Below are 20127 nucleotides of genomic sequence, written 5' to 3'. Positions count from 1 at the left end.
ATCTATATAAAGATATACTTGGTTATCTTGGTTTGTATGAGCTGACTGTAAACTAAATAGGATTCTCGTTTTTGTTCGTGGTCTTATTTTAACGTTAAGCATTTTGTAGTGGCCCTGTGTTTACCTGAACATTCGTATGTACAAGAACCATAAATATAATTTCAAGTTCACAACAAATATATATTAATCCAATAATTTATTAGATTTATACAACATATTTATATGTGATAAAATGGATTAATTGAAATATATTAGTTATAAAATACACTCCATTGCAAACGCGTGACACTAGAGAGAGGGAAGAGGGAGGGAGTAGTTGAGTGTGATCCTCATGGCAGGTTTTCTTCTCTCCTGAAGTAACGCTGCATAGCCAAGTACCGGTAACAACGAACAAACCAACTTCCAGAACGTCTAATAAACTCATAAGTGGTGAAATGATGAATAAGATCTTGATGAGACAAGTGAGTGTTCAATTGACCATGTACAATACTTTGACCAACATTTTCCCTTCATATTAATATTAAAGGATGACCCCCACCCCCTTACTCTCCCAACCTATAACTCTCCGTAAATATATGTTATACAGTACAGACAGTCGGAGTACAGTATGTATAGATAGTATTGTGTAAGCTCGAGAAACCCGTCAAGTACTAATGCGAATGAAGCATTTATTAGGGATAGCCTCGTGTATAAGTTTACACCCGCTACATAATTTTCATTGTAGCCAAATAACCTATCCTTCACACCTACCATAATACTTACTTATTTTCTCTATTACACCTGTTGGCAAGTACTGGGTATCATGTAGGGGCTATCTGTTAAGCATTGGACATAACTAAGTATATTTTCCATAGTAACAGCACTTCATTTTTACAATTCAACCCACGAGTTCAATCAATCATATAACAGATTCAAGTAATTATTATCTTCACAAACAGCGTCAGATCAGGCCAGTCAGAAGTACAGTAGCAGTCAGTAAGTCAGTCAATCAATCAGTCAGTCAGTCCTAACTTGGAGTGCTGCTCTCATATCTGGGGTGGCTCGCCTCCTTTAGTCGACAACCTCTCTTCCCTTTCTCTTCGCCACAATGTTGCTTCACTCTCTCTCTTTTACAGGTACTTTAACGGGCAATGTTCAGTGGATTTGGCATCCTGTGTACCGCCGGCAAGGCCGTGGGTTCGTAACACACGTCTTGCCCGCGGTGCCCACCGTTTCTCTGTGGATGTCGGTCACACTAGAATAACCCGTTATAGTACCTCCTTCTTTCCTCACACAGCCAAACTGTGGAATGCTCTGCATTCTTCCGTGTTTCCATGCTCTTACAATCTGTCTCACTTTAAAAACTGGTTTTCCGGCATCTTCGTGGTGTAGATTAATACAGTATAACCTTTTTTTTCTATATTTACAATTTCTTTCCGTTCTTTTTTTTTCGCCCCCCCAGGCTCCGTTGTGGGTCGTTTGACCTGTGCCCGGGTGGACTTGTAGCGTACTGTATGAGGCCAGTTGTCAATTATCTGTAGTTGTCTATTTTCTCTTTGTATGGGCACACAAACGTACGTACATGTAGATATCTCACACTCAGGAATGAGGTAGAATAGAAACTCACAATGCGTTTTCTGTATATATATATTGTTGTACAGTGCAGTGCTAAGGAGTTACTAGGTGAGGAGTAGCTTGCTCAGAGGTCCTGTAGGGCGAGGAGGTTTCTGAGGAAGCTGGGTGGTGAGGCGCTGGAGAGAGATGTTGCTGGTCCGGTAGCCGAGTGTAGAATGACCTCCCCGAATGAATGAATGAATAAAAGCTAGTGACAGGGGGGAAAGAGGTTCAGGGGAAGGATACAGGGAGGATTGAAGTGAATTTTAGAAGGAGAGAATAGGTGCAGTGGCTAAACACCGCTTGCGTGAGGGGGCAGGCAATGTGCCCTGTAGGTGTAACACTCACATTCAGGACGAGGCAGAGGGAGGGCGGGAGCAGGATCGGGTAGGCAAAGGTCCAACGCGGGTGCTCTGGTTGTCGTCTTAGCTCAGGCAGTGTTGGCAAAGCGGAGGAAGAACCGCCCCGCCACGGCGGTGGCGCAAGCAGAGAAGCGCAGGTGGACGGACGCACAGGCCACACACGGTCAAAGTAACAATGAAGGTGAAAATGGAAATGTAGCTAGTCGTAGGGTTGTTTGGAGAAAGATGAAGGTAAAGTCTTTGAGCTATGTCAAAGAGGAACGGAGCGAGTTGGAGGAAGAGTTTTAAATCTTTGAACTTGAAATGTGAAAGTGTTCGTAGTAAGGAAGGATGAACGTATCGTAGGAGAGTTTTTAGTAATAGCAGGAGACAGATTTGAGCTTTTCTCAAATTATGAACGGAGATGAGGATGAGATATAGGTTGATTGGTTTCAATGTTGAGTTAGGTCGATTTTATTGAGAGTGGATGTCACAGAGGTCGGGTATGTTTGATTTGGTTCTAGAGAGTTGTAGTATTTATGTAAGGCTTTGTCTGGGGGGGGGGTGTTGTGTTTGGGGTTGGTTGTGGAGGTGGTATGTTGATTTGTGCTGAAATTAGGATTGCTTAGAGGGTTGTTGTGTGAGTCAATATAGTGGGGAGGAAGGAGGATATTAGTAAGGTCAGGTATGGTGAGTTGTTGGGAGGAATTTGGGTTTTGGGGAGAGAGGGGCTTTGGAGGTAGTTAGGTTGATTTATGGTGTAGTAGGATTTCTTAGGGGTGATTTGATTTGTGTGGTTAATGAATAGTTGTATTGAGTTAAATGTACATTTTTTAAAGGGGGGTCGAAGGGGGTTGTTAGAAAGGTCGGGTATATTAAGTTTTTGTTTTGGGAGGATTGTAGGTTTTGATTAGTGGTTGGATAAGTTTAGTTTTTTTTTTTTGCCAGCCGGGCCCGTATTTATGTGATTTAGAAACCTCACGATTTGAGGCGCTCGTAGCGCAAGAGCCAATCACGGGAGAGAAAGCATAAGGTGTGAAACTCTCTGATCCTGAGCTGGAAGTTGAAGGTCGAGACTAGGTCGGCGATCGTACCCCTACGTCCACTGCATAGACCTAGTCTCTCGGCGTAGCTGGCTGTACGCTGATTGGCTGGCAGGCGCACGGCCGGAGCTCAGTTGGGAGTTGTAGGGGAGAGGAGCCACTACAGGCTAATTCCCGTAAAGAAAAAAAAAGTCTAGCAGTGTGAATATTTCCACAGAATCAAAGAACACTATCCTTACAACCAAATTCCATAAATATAAATAATAAACAAATAAATAATCTCTTACTTATTTAGTATTTATAACATAAATAAATGCATTTACTTTATTTATTGCAATGGTAAAAAAATATAACAGAACAATCGGTAAGTAATCGGTTTTGTATCAGCAAGAACTAGGTACTGTATCTTGCTGATAAACAGTGATATCAGGGGAAAAAGTGCTGAATGATATGCTTGACTTTACGGAATGTTATTGGTTTGGTGGTTGAAGTTAGACTAGGGTTAGCTAGGTTAGTTTATGTTAGGTCAGGATAAATTATGTTTAAGGTTAGGATAAGTTAGATTAGGAAAGGTTAGGTTAAGTTAGTTTTGCGATAAAGTGACTAACAATTAACGGAAGTACAAGTTAATATTTCCGTTAAAGTCTTCAAAAAATAATAATTATAAATAAATTAATGTAATATACTAGTAAATGTGTGTAATTCTGTATATAAATTCGTTAAATTCCACCTAAGATTATTTTTTTTTCGTTAGGTTTTGCCTCAAAATATTACATCCACTTTGAAGTGTTTTTGATGAAGATAATGTCGCGATACTGAATAAAAAAAATATTTATCATTTAATATATCTGATCTTAGTTTTTTTTCCATTACACGCAAGATATTCAAGGTATCCGTAAATTGTTTGACCCATTTTAAAGCTCTAATTAAAATCCGGAAACGCCTCAGTGGCCATGATGGATCACGTCATCACGCATCAAATTTGTTTTCTTTTGTAGACGGTGTTAGGCCCAGACTCCCAGAGGTCTCCTAATTTTTCTGCAGAATTTTGGATCTACGGACACCACTGCTCCATTCGATTGACTGCGGACCTACAAAATGCCTGAATATGCTGCCTATGGATGCACATCATGACAACATAAAATAAGAGAGAAAGGAGTAACTTTCCATGGTTAAGATGATTTGAGCTGTTAAACTGTTTCCTATGTGTGAAGAAGTGTTTCCTTATATTCGTCCTGAGTTAGTTTATTCCAAATGAAGTTCAAGATGAGATTTATGTCAGCTAATTCATGCCTAGTACTTGCCAATAGTGCGAAAGAGCGACCGCCCAAGCGGCTGAAGAGCCGAGATCAGTGGCGAAGAGGATAAAAGTACAAAATAAAGTAAAAGGTAATACAGTTTGAAACAATCAGATTTACAAAAACAAAAATAAAACAGGATGGAAATTGAGCATATGAATATTCCTTGAAAATTCGTGTAAATTGACCATTATTAGTTATATTTCCTGTTGAAATCACTCTTATGGCGTAAGAGCAACGTTAGGAACACCCGCTTATTTCACCTGATGATTAAACACCCTAATGCTAACGTAACTGAACTCAATCTAAAATGACCTAAACTACCTTAATTGAACATAATCTAACCAAACCTGACCTACTAATATAACCTAACCTAAGCATTAGCGTGTTTAATCATAGGTGAAATAAGCTGGGTTTCCTATTCGTCATGATATCCACTAAAGCCAAACTTTGGAAGGTGTGCAGGTAATGAGCTTGTTTGCCTGTTTCCATTTTTTTTGAGGGCAGGACATTGTTTGGGTTGTCTCCTGTTGTATACTAGTGACGTCGCACGAGACATCACGAGATGCTACCCTTGAAAGCATCCGTTGAAAACACAAGAACATCGAAAATCTGTAACGGTGAGGTGTGTAATAATTTTACTGAGGCAGAAATTTACGTCTTTTCAACTAACTGTTCTCGTGTGACTGTGTGATGCAATTATCTGAGTCATTTGCACCGATGAACACCTCCCTCCCCCTCACCCCTCCGCCACCCTGCACGACCAGTCTCGTCCTCGCCTCAGGCTGGGGGGTCAAGGGGGGTTTTGGCCATCTTGGGAGGCCGGGTGACGGGCCTCACCCAGGCTCACCGAGTTACCGTCTGGATTTTCAGCAACTCAGTGTGCATTGATGATGGCGACAGTGAGGACGTACGCAAGTTTCGGTGCGAGGATTTCAAATAATATTACGTGGAAAAACATAAAAGGAGAACGAGTAAGTGTTTAATGTATTACTTGGTACTGCTGAATGTATTAATTGTAGTTTTATCAACAACTCGTGCGATAAAACAATGAGTTTGGGTAATAAAAGCGCGCGCTTTGGAATCAGCTGAGCTGAGAACTGAAATCGATGCCGGTAATGTTTAAAACTCATTTTTAATGTTAGTAAACAATACTATCTGATTTATTTTCCTTAGACATAGTCAATCGAGGGTTATCTGAACATGAATTTTGGTATATTTCTCTCATAAGTTAATGTAATTTTGATGACTTGAATATACGGCGGCAAGCCCCGACCATCATGAGACCCTGACGTCACAAACCAGCCTCCCCAGTCCACCAATCACGGGCCGTGGGTGTGGCTTACGTCATTATGCTGTAAGCGTGTGTTGCGTTTAATGCATTTCTATTTTTTCAATACTGCAGTTGAAGCATAATTTACTTCTCTAATATGTACATTTTCTTTGATGCACACGCACGTTAAGTTATACCAGAGTGGAAGAGAGAGCAGAATTAGGGCAAAATAAACTGAGGGAGGGATGTATTGATCGTAGGTTGAGACAGCACGCGGAACTCACCTGTGTTGACTGCAAGGCGAACAAGCTGCCGTCTGCCCTGGCGGGGCGTAAGCTGATAGCGTTTCCTCCTCACTTATCAAGGCTTTCCGGGTCATGTTTCAATCATCACGTGAATGTTATCTACTCTACCTTTACACTAGTCACCACATATTCAGAAATGATAAGAATTAAGGAAACTGCAGCTGGCGTTGTAAGGAAATATGCTCGATGCTTTATAAAATCAAAACAAAAAATCGTGTGGTTTCTCAGGTTAATTAATACAATCTGGTCAAACTTACAATAGTCGATAGAATGCCATTAATGGCTTTATACTAACCATAATAGAACAGACTTAAGTCGGTGTGTATAAACTGAGAAAAGGTAGACAAATAACATAGGGAGGGGCAGGAAAGATATGCCTCAGACCTCTTGGAAAAAAGAAGAAAACAGGAAAATAATTCAGTCGTTTAAGATGGATTCACTTATCACCAGACAGTAATCCTATTGAATATGAGGACATTACTCATAAGACATCACATCATCATGCAGTCATTGTACTCATGGGTTTGTGTTAAAGGGGTTAAATCTTCATACTCGAGGGGTTGTCATTGTACTTAAGGGGTTAAGGCATAAAGTCTTTCAAAATATCCAATATCCTGTTATTTTTTGTTCTTAACAGTTACCAAGGGAAAGCATCTAGTTCAATTAAGTTCACTACATAGGTGTATTCTTAAATCTTGACAGACAAGGAACATCCTGCTGGCCAACCTTTAAGAATGTTGGCTCAGGGTAAAACCAATATCCCGTTACTGCTGTACTGTTTCTCATCATGCCCCGAACAAAAACAATAACTTTGCTGTTTATTGATCAGTTATAGTGATATTTTATTATTATTATTTACTCACATAGTTTAAGAACAAAGTTGTACGTATATTGAATTAGATTTTGGTTATATGGAAAATAAAGTGATAAATTAGTTCATGGCGTTAATAATGCACAATAATGAGCACTATAAATATATATAATTAATTACCTGAATAGAACAAAATGATAGATGTATATAATAAATTAAAAACAAAAATACTAAAAAATAATGCGGTCCCGTTTTCTTTGACACTCCCGCGGTATCGTCATCCATCCACGTTTGTCAGCAGAGGACACCAAAATAAAATATGTTTATACTTTTATCCAAATGCGTCTTACGAAACACACACATACGTGCGCTCCCACTAACCGAGAAGATAATTTGATGCAGCCTGGTGGTCTTTTACAGTATATTAAACATTTTTTTTGCTTTTGCTTTGAGAAATATTCAAGCAAACTTTTAAATCTATCTACCTCACGACTGGTGGAAATAACTGGATCAAGTGGTTTTATCTTTCAAGAGGTGTTGGAGAAGACTAACTTGGAATGGAAAAGGATGAACGCAGTAATTGAACATAAAGAAATATGAATAAACTCTTGAACGTAATAATTAGGAATAAAACGCTGAACTGAGTACAGTATTTACTTCTATCCTGAAGAGAAAAACTAAGGACATAATCGCTTAGAGTAACAAATATGAGACTGATTTTATAAAACCTAATAATTGGGGGAACACAATAGTTTTGTAGGTAGTAGGCAGCTAACAAACAGGGAGGTACTACTGCCTGGGAAGATATTGGAACCATAATGTGTTGTCTAATGGTAGACATTGCTGCCATAGGCGTCACGAAATTGTGACCAAGTCCCAGGTTGCTGATCTGACTTTCTGCTTCATTTACACACAATTGCAGGGTCTCAATTGATTCTCTTACCATTGACAACACAACATACATATATCGTTTCTCACTTTTGATCTTTTTTTAATTTTTGTATTTATAGTTCTTTATTATTAAAATTATTATTATTATTACAGTTACTGTATTATTATCATCATTATTTTATTATTATATTTTTGTTTGTTTTATCATAAATTTTATTTATTATGAATTATTATGGCAATTATTATTATTATTATTAATTATTATTATTATTATTAATTATTATTATTATTATTAATTATTATTATTATTGTATTATTTATTACATTTTCGCCCCCCAGGCCTCGATGTGGGTCAGTGACCTGTGTCCGGGTGGGCTAATCTCCGTAAAAAAAAAAAGTTAAATTTACGGTTAATCCAATGCCTGGCTACTGAGCGTCCCCTGGGGGGGAGGGGCTGTGATTGGTTAGTTAGATAAGAGCGCGTGACGTCATATGTCCAACAAATATTGGTGCGTCCAGTATTTAAGATTAAGGAAATGAACTTTAGCAATTATCTGTACTATCCGTGCCTCAGAAGACAGTTGTTAAACGATGTGAGCGTTATAACCTTTGAACTTTATTTTATCGGTAAGTACAGTATAAGTTCATTGGGCGGACATTTTACTACTACTACCGCAGGATTTCATAGTTGATATAAATATTTTGGATCGCATGAAGATTCTCTCTCCAGTTTATTTCACATGAAGATGAACCACCCAACCACTATTTGATGGATTAGGTTAGGTTAGCTTGGTTAATCTTTAGGTGAAACAAGTGATCGCTGGCACCTTCGTGCCATGACCTTCGCATGACCTTGGCTCTTGAACACACACACGACTTAACTGGGATGAACCTCCGTAATACAATATTTAATTCTAACTAATAAGGATATTCCCCAAGGTGAGAAGTTGATTGGATAGGTAATATTCAGTAACAAAATAATAATAAACAAAAGAGGAGATAATGTAGTAGCGGTTACCTGTGTGTGGAATGTCAACAGTATTACATCAGTATTACATCACTGTCTTAAGTGTGTGTGTGTGTGTGTGTGTGTGTGTGTTATTGACAGGATCACGTTGATATCACGAGTCGTCTTCTTCCTGAGGTGTTAATTAGGTTCAGTACGAGATTTTATTAAGTTTATTGATTTTCTTTCTTTACGAAATATAGTCACTACACTAGTCTTATAAGCGTTACTTTAGATGATGGTTTGTTAAAGGAAAAACCCAGATTTATGGACTTTAAGCCAAAAAAATCCCAGATTCCGAGATCAAAGCAAAAAAAAAAAAAAAATCCCACCCAAAAAAAGCCTAAGACTCCAAGCTGAATAGTCTCTAACCTAACCTGACAAGCCCCTGTAAACGTTCTAGTGAAGGGGACTGTACCTGTTGCGGAAGTGAAAGCTGTTAAGTGCAGAGCTGGCCACCGCTGTGTTCTTAGTAAGGAAAGCCTAGGACTCTACCCCTATACGCTGAAGGGGACTCAGACGATGTGGAGACAAGTCAGGTGAAAGTAATTAAATTGGGACCACCTGTTGATTAGACACCCTCACATTATTTCAATTGACGATTAACCACCCTAAAAGTTAAGGTGGGTTAGGTTAAGTTAGGGTAGGGTAGGTCTGGTGAGGTTAGGGGAGTAGGGTAGGGTAGGTCTGGTGAGGTTAGGGGAGTAGGGTAGGGTAGGTCTGGTGAGGTTAGGGGAGTAGGTTAGGGTAGGTCTGGTGAGGTTTAGGGAGTGAGGTTAGGGTTAGGTAGGTCTGGTGGTTAGTAGGTAGGTCTGGTGGGGGAGTAGGTTAGAGTAGGTCTGGTGAGGGTTACAGGTCTGGTAGAGGTTAGGTAGGTTAGTAGGTCTGGTAGGTTAGGTAGGTCTGGGGAGGTTAGGGAGTAGGTTAGGTAGGTCTGGTAGGGAGGTGAGGGTAGGTCTGGTGAGGTTAGGTCAGGTCTGGTGAGGTTAGGGGTAGGGTAGGGTAGGGGTAGGTCTGGTGAGGTTAGGGGAGTAGGTTAGGGTAGGTCTGGTTGTAGGTTAGGGTGGGTCTAGTGGAGGTAGGAGTAGGGGTAGGTCTGTGAGGTTGGTTGTAGGTCTGGTGAGGTTAGGGAGTAGGTTAGGGTAGGTCTGGTGAGGTTAGGGGAGTAGGGGTAGGTCTGGTAGGTCTGGTGAGGTTAGGGGAGTAGGTTAGGTCTGGTGAGGTTAGGGGGTAGGTTAGGGGTAGGTCTAGGTTAGGGAGGGTTAGGTCTGGTGAGGTTAGGGGGAGGTAGGTTAGGGGTAGGTCTGGTGAGGTTAGGGGGGTAGGTTAGGTTAGGGTAGGTCTGGTGAGGTTAGGGAGGAGGTTAGGGTAGGTCTGGTGAGGTTAGGGGAGTAGGTTAGGGTAGGTCTGGTGAGGTTAGGGGAGTAGGTTAGGGTAGGTCTGGTGAGGTTCGGGGAGTAGGTCTGGTGAGGTTAGGGTAGGTCTGGTGAGGTTAGGGGAGTAGGTTAGGGTTGGTCTTTGTACCATTTCCTGACAGACTATTTCCTCCCCGTCTTTCTACACAAAACAATACAACACCATCAGAAAGGTTAAAAGTGTCGACCAATCAGATAATAAGAAAAAATCTAAAAAGAAGTTAGGTTAGATTACGATAGGTTATATCAGGTTAGGTTACGTTAGGTTAGATCAGGTTAGGTTACGCTAGGTTAGATCAGGTTAGGTTACGCTAGGTTAGATCAGATAAAATAAAACCCACATGACCTTGGCAACACTTCCTCCCGGTGGTCAGTTATCCCTGCCTTATACCAGATCCTCACCACCTCTCAGGGTTACGTGCAATTTCTCCTATTACCTAAACAATACCCACTCTAGCTTTTACATTTCACCTGATACGTTAACCTACCCCCCCCCCAGGTGAAATAAACTTGGAAGGGGGGGGCTATTCTTCATGTGATTCATACCTGGTTTATTTACGTGTATCTTGAGTCAGTGGCAGCAAGGGCGGTGTTGTGAGCCGGAAGGTACGGGTGGAGAGGGCGGGGTATCAGAGGCGGCAATACAAAGAATGTAAAAAAAATTAAAATAGACTACAAACGCCCTTACCTGTACCTCACCTGTGTTAATTGGCTTTATAATTACGCTTCATCGACTAAAATCCTTCAATACGGATTCTAGGTTAATTTATACACTAAATCCTTTTAATTTACTGACACGTGATTGATTGACACGTTATTTAAAGACAATTGGGAAAATGATCTTACAGGTGGATACTATATTTATATTTCAATTAACACGAAAAATATTTCTTTATTTATGAATTTAATCCAAAGGGTAATGAATTGTATATAAAGCTAAGCTATATGGGGAAAGTATTCATATGTATACTCGTACGTCAACTACACACACACACGCGCACACACACACGCACGCGCGGACTTGAGGGAGCGAGCTGTTATGTAATATTGATTTCTGCAATGAACAAGTCCTTAGTGGTGTCTCAAGAGATTAGGTTAGGTATATGACCTTAACCCTTTGACGATGGTGGTTTAACCCTTAAAGGATGATATAACGTTTTAAAGACTACGGTTTAACCCTTTGACTCCAATTTAACCCTTTAGGACTTAAATGTTTAAATCAAATGTATACTGAAATATATTACCGATTCACATAGGAAGTAAAACTAGTCTGGGAATTTAAAGTGTATACGGTAATTTATTTTTGTTTATCTCTGTGTTTTTATGTTTTACTGAAAATTTAATAAAGAAAATAACGTTCATTCAGATACTATTGTCAAGTGTCCCGGGGTTTTTATCAGTCATTGTAAGTTATATTTAATGTATTCCTGCTACCCGTGTATTCACTTGTGTTCATTGCCATTCAAGTTGAAGGAAATACCGCTCTGATAATGAGGTGACGTAACACAAGCGGTTTTCACAAGGTTACGGCGTAGTTATGCATGAAATAACTTAAAACTGGGTGTCCTGGTATAAGTTATCGTGATTATAGCGTATACTGATAACATTTTGAAGTGTGATAATCGTATGAGCCGATGTGAATAATATTAGTATGATATCAGATAAGTAAAGTTATCACTGTGAGCGGTTTGTAATATCATGTAAACGCGCAAAGTTGTAAAAAATCTGTATGTAGATGCACGTTATATAAATAGATAACAAGTATATATTCAGTACAACATAAAATTCTATGAAAAATAACGAAATTATATATAAAACAAGTGTACGGGTTATATGTTGCCTAAGAAAAGCTGACCAACAAATGTCTGCACCGAACGGTAATTTATAGTCTACATAACTAACATATAAAGTAGTGCTAATACATTCCCCTCAACATATTTTATCCCCCAGGGGTCCATGGATGGGCTTCAGGGGGTCCATGAAGGTCATAAAATTTAACATTTTTATTCACGATACTTTGTGTATGTCATACACTGTATGACACAATGAATTTTCAATAAAATAAAGTATATTCATTGCATGCAAAGTTGTGCTTATGTGCATTTTTCTAGGAAGGGGGTCCATAGCTTTCACCAGATTCTCAAAGGGGTCCGTCACTCAAAAAAGGTTAAGAACCACTGCCGGGGTCTAAAATATCCTTGACACAGATCTACTACTACAAGTATAACAAAAAAAAAATAAAAAAAAATATTAAAAAACCTCTTATCATATCCTCGCGCCATAAAATTCCCAATTGATAAACTGACGAGGATGTTGAAAGTTAACGATAGTGTTGCCTCCCCCCGTCGTGCCTGATTATGCCGCCTGACCTCCTGGGTGTCACTGTTGGTCGTGGTGATGATGTGAAGGTTATTGTATCTTGTTGAGGTGGAGTGGAGGTCGAGTTTTATGTGATTGTGGAGTGTATTGGTGTGTGTGTGTGGTGGTAGTGCAACGGTAGAGGTCATTTTGAGAGGTATTGATTAGGCTACTGCGTTCTCCCTGACCCCTGAGAGAGAGAGAGAGAGAGAGAGAGAGTACTTGGCTTTAATGAACAGGTTTTATTACCATAGAATACCACCTATAGTGTTCTAAAAAGGTTAATTATGTGTATAGCCTGACAATTAGTGTTACATTGTTTTTTTTTTTTGTAGTTAAATGATTAGTGTTAGGGAGGTTTTTTTTCCAGGGTCTTTTGTTAGTTAAGGTAGCAGATATTGTTATTGCTGAGGCCTACTACAAATTTAGAGGCGTTTTGAGATAAATTATGCCATTTCTTCTTCAGTAATTCCAACCAAATGCAGCCTTGTGGTATATGTCTTACACAATGCCTTTGTTGAATGATTTTATTAATGTTATTTTTTTAATATATAACAAAAGAACAACAGTCGTGTTTGGGCAGTGTTCAGATCTGCCGAATGTTCCCTCACTCCACCACAGTTGGGTTAGTCACCCCAGTGTCAGCATATCCTGACTTGACACACCATAATGTTGTTTTCTTCAGGAGTAAGGGAGTTTTTTTTTTCCACATACGATTCCTTATAGGGGTAACAGGGGCCACATACTCATCTAGGATTCACTAACAAGTTACCAAACATCATCATTAACTCGAATACGCTGGGTAGCTTCAAACATAGGTTGGATGGACATATGAACAATAGGGGTTGGGTGTAAATGGGACTGCCCAGTATGGGCCAATATGCCCGCTGCAGTTTCCTCCATTCTCATGTCCTTAACTCTTTGTTTGTCACAGCAAGTCCCAGTTTTCGGGAGTTAAGATTCCTCCGCTGTAGTGCTGACGTGTTATCAGTGAATTCTTCATACTGCTCCATCAGCTTCTTGAACTCTGGTCACCTTTCAATGTATTTTTTTTAAGGTTTTAAGGTGATCCAGTAGTGTGTTACAAATAACAGTAGTCTTGGTAATGATGCTGTGAAGATGCAGTACATGGAATACTGTTGGTGGAAGAGGATGCACGACAAGGCACGGCACACAAAATGAGTCTCTTCTCTTCAGCGACAGTTCTGGTCACGTCCTGGCTGTTAGTGTAAACTGAACAAATTGAACTCTAAACTGGGAGGGGGGGGGGTCTCCCTCTGGGGAGGAGCTGTCGGCTCCTTCCTTCCTAGAATAGTATCCGAATGCGACTGTGTTGAGGTTGGTGGTTGGTTATACAGAGAGAAGAGAGCAGTAGCTCAGAGTGGAAGAAGGGTATAGTACAAGGTAAAGTTCAGAAGTGGGAAATAGAAGAGAAGGTTAACAGCAGGTGGGCTATCCACCTTGCGGAGACGGGTTTTTTTTGTCTTCCGTAACAGTGCTGCCTTAGAGGTTCATGGGGTTAGGGAAGGCCGGTCTCAGCCAAGCTAAGCTAAGTTATTCTAAGTTGTCCTTGGGGCATATATATTAGGGGGGGGGGGGTCCCTCCAGGTTCTTGTGGCACTGGAGGGATGATCCCCATCCTTTTTTTTTGTGAACTATTTAGGTCATTTGTTTATTTGTGGGGTCCCTCCAGGTCTTTGTGTGACTGGAGAGTTGTGCCCATCTTTTGGTTCTTATTTATTGTTATTTTTTATTGTTATTGTGTATATGGAGGCTCTGGTTCTTCGTTATCATTTTTCCTGCTTCTAGGCCACCATCTGTGTGATGTGTTGTTGTTGTTTTCCTCGATTAGTTGGTTTAGTATGGGATCCTGTTCTTGCTGGATTTTTTCCCATATTGCATTTGCTTGGGTGTGTATTCTGATGTTGAGTGGGTCTATAAGAACATAAGAACATAAGAAAGTGGGATACTGCAGGAAGCCGACTGGCCCATACAGGGCAGATCCCTTTCACACCCATCCCAGCACTTCCATGTGCCGATCCAACTTCGTCTTGAAGCTCCCTAGCGTCCCCGATCCTACTATAGCACTCGGTAGCTATGCTGTGATCTGTGTGTATGTCTTGTACTGTTTGTGTGTATGGTGGTTGGTGTTTTGCTGCTCTTCTGAGGGCTATATTTTGCACTGCTTGAAATTTAAGTTGATTAGTTCTTGCGATTGTGTTCAGAGGTATCGGAGGGTATTCTAAGTGTGGTCTGATCAGTGCTTTGTATAGATGCAATTGCGTGTTGGTGTCCAATTGGCGGAATCTTCTGAGCTTTGTAAGTTGTGATCTTGCCATAGCTATTCTTTCGTTGATGTGGGGGATTATTCCGCTTCTGGATATCTTGAGTCCTAATATTTTTCCCTTGGCAACATATGGTATTTGTTGGTTGTTGATAATAATAGGGCATGGGTTCTGTTACGAGTTGGGGATTTAGAATATAGTTATACGTCTACCCAGATCCCAACAGGTAAAAAAAAAAAAAAAAGACAATCGGACTATAAAAGGGTAGACAAAGGATGCGAGTTTTCGTTGTGTATAATATAGTACCATAAATCCCTTAACAAAATATTCAGCTTATAAATTACCCTTAACCAAACTTAACCTAAACATTAACAGTATATACATATTAATAAAACATAAAACAATCTTGAAGCAAGTGGACGTGGGGGAGGCAATACAAGATTACAAATACTTAAGTGAGGAGCTGAGATGGCTGACGAGTAAGGCTGAGTATTGTAGAAGACGGTAGGTAGTCACTGTGCGTAGGTTTAGAGGATAGATGATCCTGTGGTCACTTACCAGAGCCAAGTCCTCTCTCCTCGAATTGGAGCTCACAAAGAAGACTTGGAGGAAGTGACGCAACAACCAGGAAATGGAGAAGGGAAACCCCAGAGTGGTAACTAAGACGAGTCATACTCGTGTCTCGTCCCTAGATGGCGTTGCTCGTGGTGCTGGGTAGGTAGATCAGGACAATAGATGGCGTGGTTCGTAGTGCTGGGTGGAGGGGTTCGTAACAGGTTCGTTTTTGCGATGTGAATTATTTGGAGTTTTTGGACATTGGTTTTTATCTTCCATTTTCGTTCATAGTCGTTTATTAACTCTATTTCTCTGCATGTTCTAATGGCCATCATTTGTTTGGATTTCCCGGGTACCTGACTATCTGTGTTGCATCATCTGCGTATGCTATATATTCTGATTGACGTGGTTGCGGCATGTCTGCCGTGTATACAGTGTATAACGTCGGCGATATATTACTGCCTTGGGTTGAAGGTTTGTCCTAGATGGTTGTCGATGATTAATTTGGCCTTTCTGTTATCTAAGAAATTGCATAGTAGTGCTGTGATATTGGTAGGCATGTCCAATTTTATTATTTTTAACTTCAGTCCTTCATGCCAGACTTTATCAAATGCTTTTGAAACATCTCTTAGTATTATATTGCATTGGTCTCTGTTACTTGCAGCATTTGCAATTGATTCGTATATTAGTGCTATTGCTGTGTTGGTTCCTCGGTTTTTTCGGGTTATATTTGTTTTCTTGGTCTAGAAAATTTCTGAGTCTGTGGTTGATTATTTTTGTCCAATATCTTACCGGGTGTTTCCAGTAGCGAGATAGGTCTGTAGTTTTCTGCTTGAGTATGGTTCTTTCCTGCTTTCGGGATGAGTCTGATTTTTGCTAATTTAAATTTGGTAGGGAAAAAGCCAGTTGCAAGTGAGGCATTGTATATATTTTTGAGCTGCTCGATCATAGATTGAGGAATGTTTTGTAGTACGATTTTATTAATTTGGCTTATGCCAGGTGCTTTATTCTTAAAGCTTGCTATTGTTTTTACAATATCATTTTGAGTTAAAGGAGCAATTATTGGGTTGTTGATGTTTAATGAATTGGGGTTGATTTTCCTGGTAGGTTTCCATTTCTCTGTGTTCTGGCTCAAATATGTTCTAGTTGCCTGTTCTGTTTCTTGGCAGAAGCTTCTATTGTCATCGTCGTTGATTCTGAATATGTCTTTCCAGTATTCTCTAAATATTGGTTCTTTATCGTGTGGTTCTGTTGCCTTTCTACCGTTTTTGTCCTTTATGTAGCTAGTTTCTTCTGAATTAGTTCCCATTAGGTTTATTATTTTTTTCCAGAATGCTTTTGGATTTCTGTAGTCTGCTTGTGTATCCTGGATCAGTTTTTTCCATTTTTCATTGTGTTTGTTCTTGCTTATGTCTTTCAGTTCTTCTTTTAGATTCCTGTATAATATTCTGTTGTCATTGCTCCACCCGTGTGTTTTTGTGTATTCATAAAGATTGGTGAATCTAGTTTGGATCATTTTCTCTTCATGTGTTAATTGTGCATGTGGTAATGTACGGTATGTTGTTTTTGGGATGTTGTTTTTCATTGCTGTTGTTACTTCATTGTACCATGTATCCAGCGATTTGTCAATCTCAGTTGTGTCTTTGTTTTGTAGGAGTGTTGGTTCGTTTTTGCTAAGATCCAATTTAAATTTTTCCCAATTTGCTCTATTAAGTGTAAATCTTGGGATTGATGGAATTTGTATCGGGGATGTGGATAAAGTTGCTAAAGGAGGGAGCTGCAGGGTCTATATATTGGAGGTCACAAGCCGGAAGATGTCGTCACTAATCTGGGTGTGTCTAGTCAGGTGACAGGTGTACTGGCTGGAGGGTAGCTTCTTTAGTAACACGACCATGTCGCCGGGTTAAGCTAATCGCGTGGCGGTGAGAACTCTGGGACCGTGACATCTCCTCATGTGTTTGTCCAGGTGTAGTTTCTTGAGTAATACGGTCATAACACCAGGTTAACTCAGGTACCTCGTCCGTGACCTCTCCTGGGTCAGATCTTACTGTCACTGTAGGGTGTGTCAACTTGCGTGGGTGACCATGTGGGCATCTACTTACTGTTATATGTGTTGTATTTCTCTGGGCTGTAAGCCGTGGTCTGATAAACAATCATTACATAATGCTGCCAACAAAGACGGATTCTCCAAGTTTCCTTCGTAAGTAAAAAATTACCCCATAACTGGAGCCTTCAAGACACATCTGACTGACTTAAGCCTCAGTAAAATGGCGTGGAAATTACACCAGGACTTCACCTTAACTAGTTTATATTATGCAATTTAAGAGTAAGAATGTAGACACGGGTTGGGATATTTTTCCTCAGCTCCAACGTGCCTCAGTTGTTCGTACGGGTGGTGGAGGCTAGACTAAACAAGCTTGGACCTTCTTTGTGGTGTAACCGCCTAAGGCTCATAGTTGTGGGTCGGCCATGGGAAAATGACACACACACACACATGAATGGTATATCTGTAATGAGTAATAAGTGTTTTTTTATTGCACGGTGGTAAAAGCGGGGGTAGGGGGGGTTAGGGTTTGACTTAGTTGACCTTGAACATATTTACAGACTATGACTGGTTTGAGGGACTGATGAGTGATATGCGCACGCAATACACTCACTGTTACTGTTAATCAACGTGGATCACCGGAAGATTAGACTCCCTAACTTATTTCACCTGAAGATTAAACAGCTTAACTCTACCTGGAAGGGTTAGGTTAAATTTTGCGTAGGTTAGGTTAAATATGGCGTAGGTTAGGTTAAATTTAGCTTTGGTCAGAGTTGTTTAATCCTCAGCTAAAAAAAAGAAGAAAAAACTGGGTATTCCCCGGGCAAACTTGGGAGCGTGTCGACCCTTTCCACATTCCAGTAGTTTATGACGGGGGGAGTTGGCGTCTTGAAGAATACTTGTATCTCCTGAAGATTATGCACCCCAGTTTATTTCACCTGAAGATCAAGCACCCAAGATTATTTCACCAGAAGAGTAAATATCCAAATGCGGATTTGGGGCAGAAAATCCTTAGAGCCAAAAGCTTCTCTTTCAAGTTGTTGACCATCTCCCGTTTAACAAAGACAACAGAATCAACCAGAGCCAAAGCAACAGTCACTATAGGATGGGGCTGAATACTGAAGAGAGAGGCCAGTGGGCTGGACTGGGAGTGAACCATCCTTTAAGGTACATTAACAAACAACATGTTGTTATCGACCAAATCCTGCCATGTAAGAGTTAAACTTCCACCTGTTGATGGGGAAGTTGACGCCCTTGTCTGGAGCTGAATGTATCAGTTGCACGTGACGATCATCTTGCCCTGTGAGTGTTCCCTGGACGCTTATACGCCACCGAGAGCTCCAGGAATTCACAATAGTCATCTCTGGAGTAGTTGTTCCTTTGGTGAATTCAGTGACATTAACCCTGAATGGAGTTATACCACATTGTTCACCATCTATAAGTTTCTGAATCGATCAAAGAACTCAGTATTTTGGGAACTTTGGTTTATCCTTCAGAAGTGTGTTGTAGACTTCGATCAATATGAGTTCATTAATATAGTGTGGGCAGTGTTAGAATAAGCACTTACTTCCTCGAGATGTTGTAACTCTGACTCCCGTGTTGATCGTCGCGTCGAAAGATAAGCAATTTGATCCATGAGACTCCACCTCCCATACAACTCTATCCCTAGCCTGTCCTGTGGAGTGAAGGAACTGTAGTACTGACAAAAATTCCCGGATTCCTTTCCCAGTAACAGCAATTAGAAGACGATCAACATTTTCTAGCTCAAAGTCAGTGAGATAAGAGAACAAACCCCTCAAAAAAGATAAAATTTCTGATTACACTGGCATTCATCACACGGTGCTTTTTATTTACATTATGAATCACTTGGAAGGTAATGGTGAGGTTGACGTCCTCTTCAAAATTCTTAGCTAGTGTAGACTGGCGTGGCGGTAATACATAAAAACTTGCACTGGGAGGTGATGCCTTGTGGTAGCCTGTAGCCTGGCCAGACACAACACATCGAACACCCAGCAAATATGAACCAATACCAACGACAGTATACAAACATAACTTTATCTTAACACGAGAACAGTAGTAGTAGTGGTGTCAAAGTTGTGCACACACACACACGTTAATTTCACTTACTCATTAGCACTAGATAAATCCATCCGCCTCTCCCGGAAGTAAACCTTTTTCAGTTAACATATTCTGTACCACGAACATAGTGCTTTTATGATCAAACAATTAATCCATTCAGGTGTACTTTATAGGGAAACAGTGCAGGTATATAAAGTGTCTAAAGCAGGTATATAAACAGTGTACATAGACAATGCAGGTATATAATGTACAGTGGAGGCAGGCAGGTAGAGCAAACAATCGAAGCAGTTGGTAAATATCAGGAAGGACTAGAGTCTAAGATATAATTTCACCCAGTAACAGGTAATAGGAGCTACCTGTTGCCCCGTCCATCCTGAAGGAGAAGAACGAGTACCTGGGAGGATAAATTCAGGTGTATTGTCTCTGATTAGCAGGAAGTGGTGGTGGTGGTGAGAGGGGATGATGATCAGGGGAAGGGGGGTGGGTTAGGGGGTGTTAGGAGTGGTGAGGGAATGATTAAACACCACCTTAAGATTACATGAGAGAGGTTAGATTAAGTTAAATTAGTGTTAGGACGTTTAAACATCAGGTGAAATAAGCTGGGGTGTTTAATCTTCAGGTGATCCTGCATTATGTACAGCATTGAAGAAGACCACACTGGGTGATGATAGATAGCCTGGGAGAGGAAGCTTTGGGGGTGGAGGAGGAGGAGGGGGGTTATCACTGATGTAGACACTCCAAATGAGAGATGGTGTGAGTTAGTAATAATGTTGTCAAGGTAGTAGAGCTGACGCAATGGAGACAAGAGGTACGCCACGTGGGAGATGCTT

General features: G+C 40.4%; 1 protein-coding gene across 2 annotated transcripts in view; it reads left to right on the top strand.

Annotated features, from left to right (window-relative positions):
• The first annotated feature begins 330 nt into the window (after positions 1-330).
• LOC121873168 (branched-chain-amino-acid aminotransferase, cytosolic-like) overlaps positions 331-20127 on the top strand; it is a 30949-nt gene continuing 11152 nt past the window's right edge. The window contains exon 1 of one of the 2 annotated variants that reach the window (XM_042376495.1): positions 331-461. In XM_042376495.1, coding sequence (XP_042232429.1) covers positions 435-461 — 27 coding nt within the window. In that variant the 5' untranslated portion in view covers positions 331-434. Of the gene's footprint in view, positions 462-5137; positions 5250-20127 lie in introns of those variants that run through there. The other variant, XM_042376494.1, reaches the window with a different exon arrangement.

This window comes from Homarus americanus, unplaced genomic scaffold (assembly GCF_018991925.1).
Source record: "Homarus americanus isolate GMGI-L3 unplaced genomic scaffold, GMGI_Hamer_2.0 scaffold32929, whole genome shotgun sequence".
Taxonomy (NCBI): domain Eukaryota; kingdom Metazoa; phylum Arthropoda; class Malacostraca; order Decapoda; family Nephropidae; genus Homarus; species Homarus americanus.
Note: the sequence above shows the minus strand (reverse complement) of the source record. Positions and strands in the feature narration are given on the sequence as shown.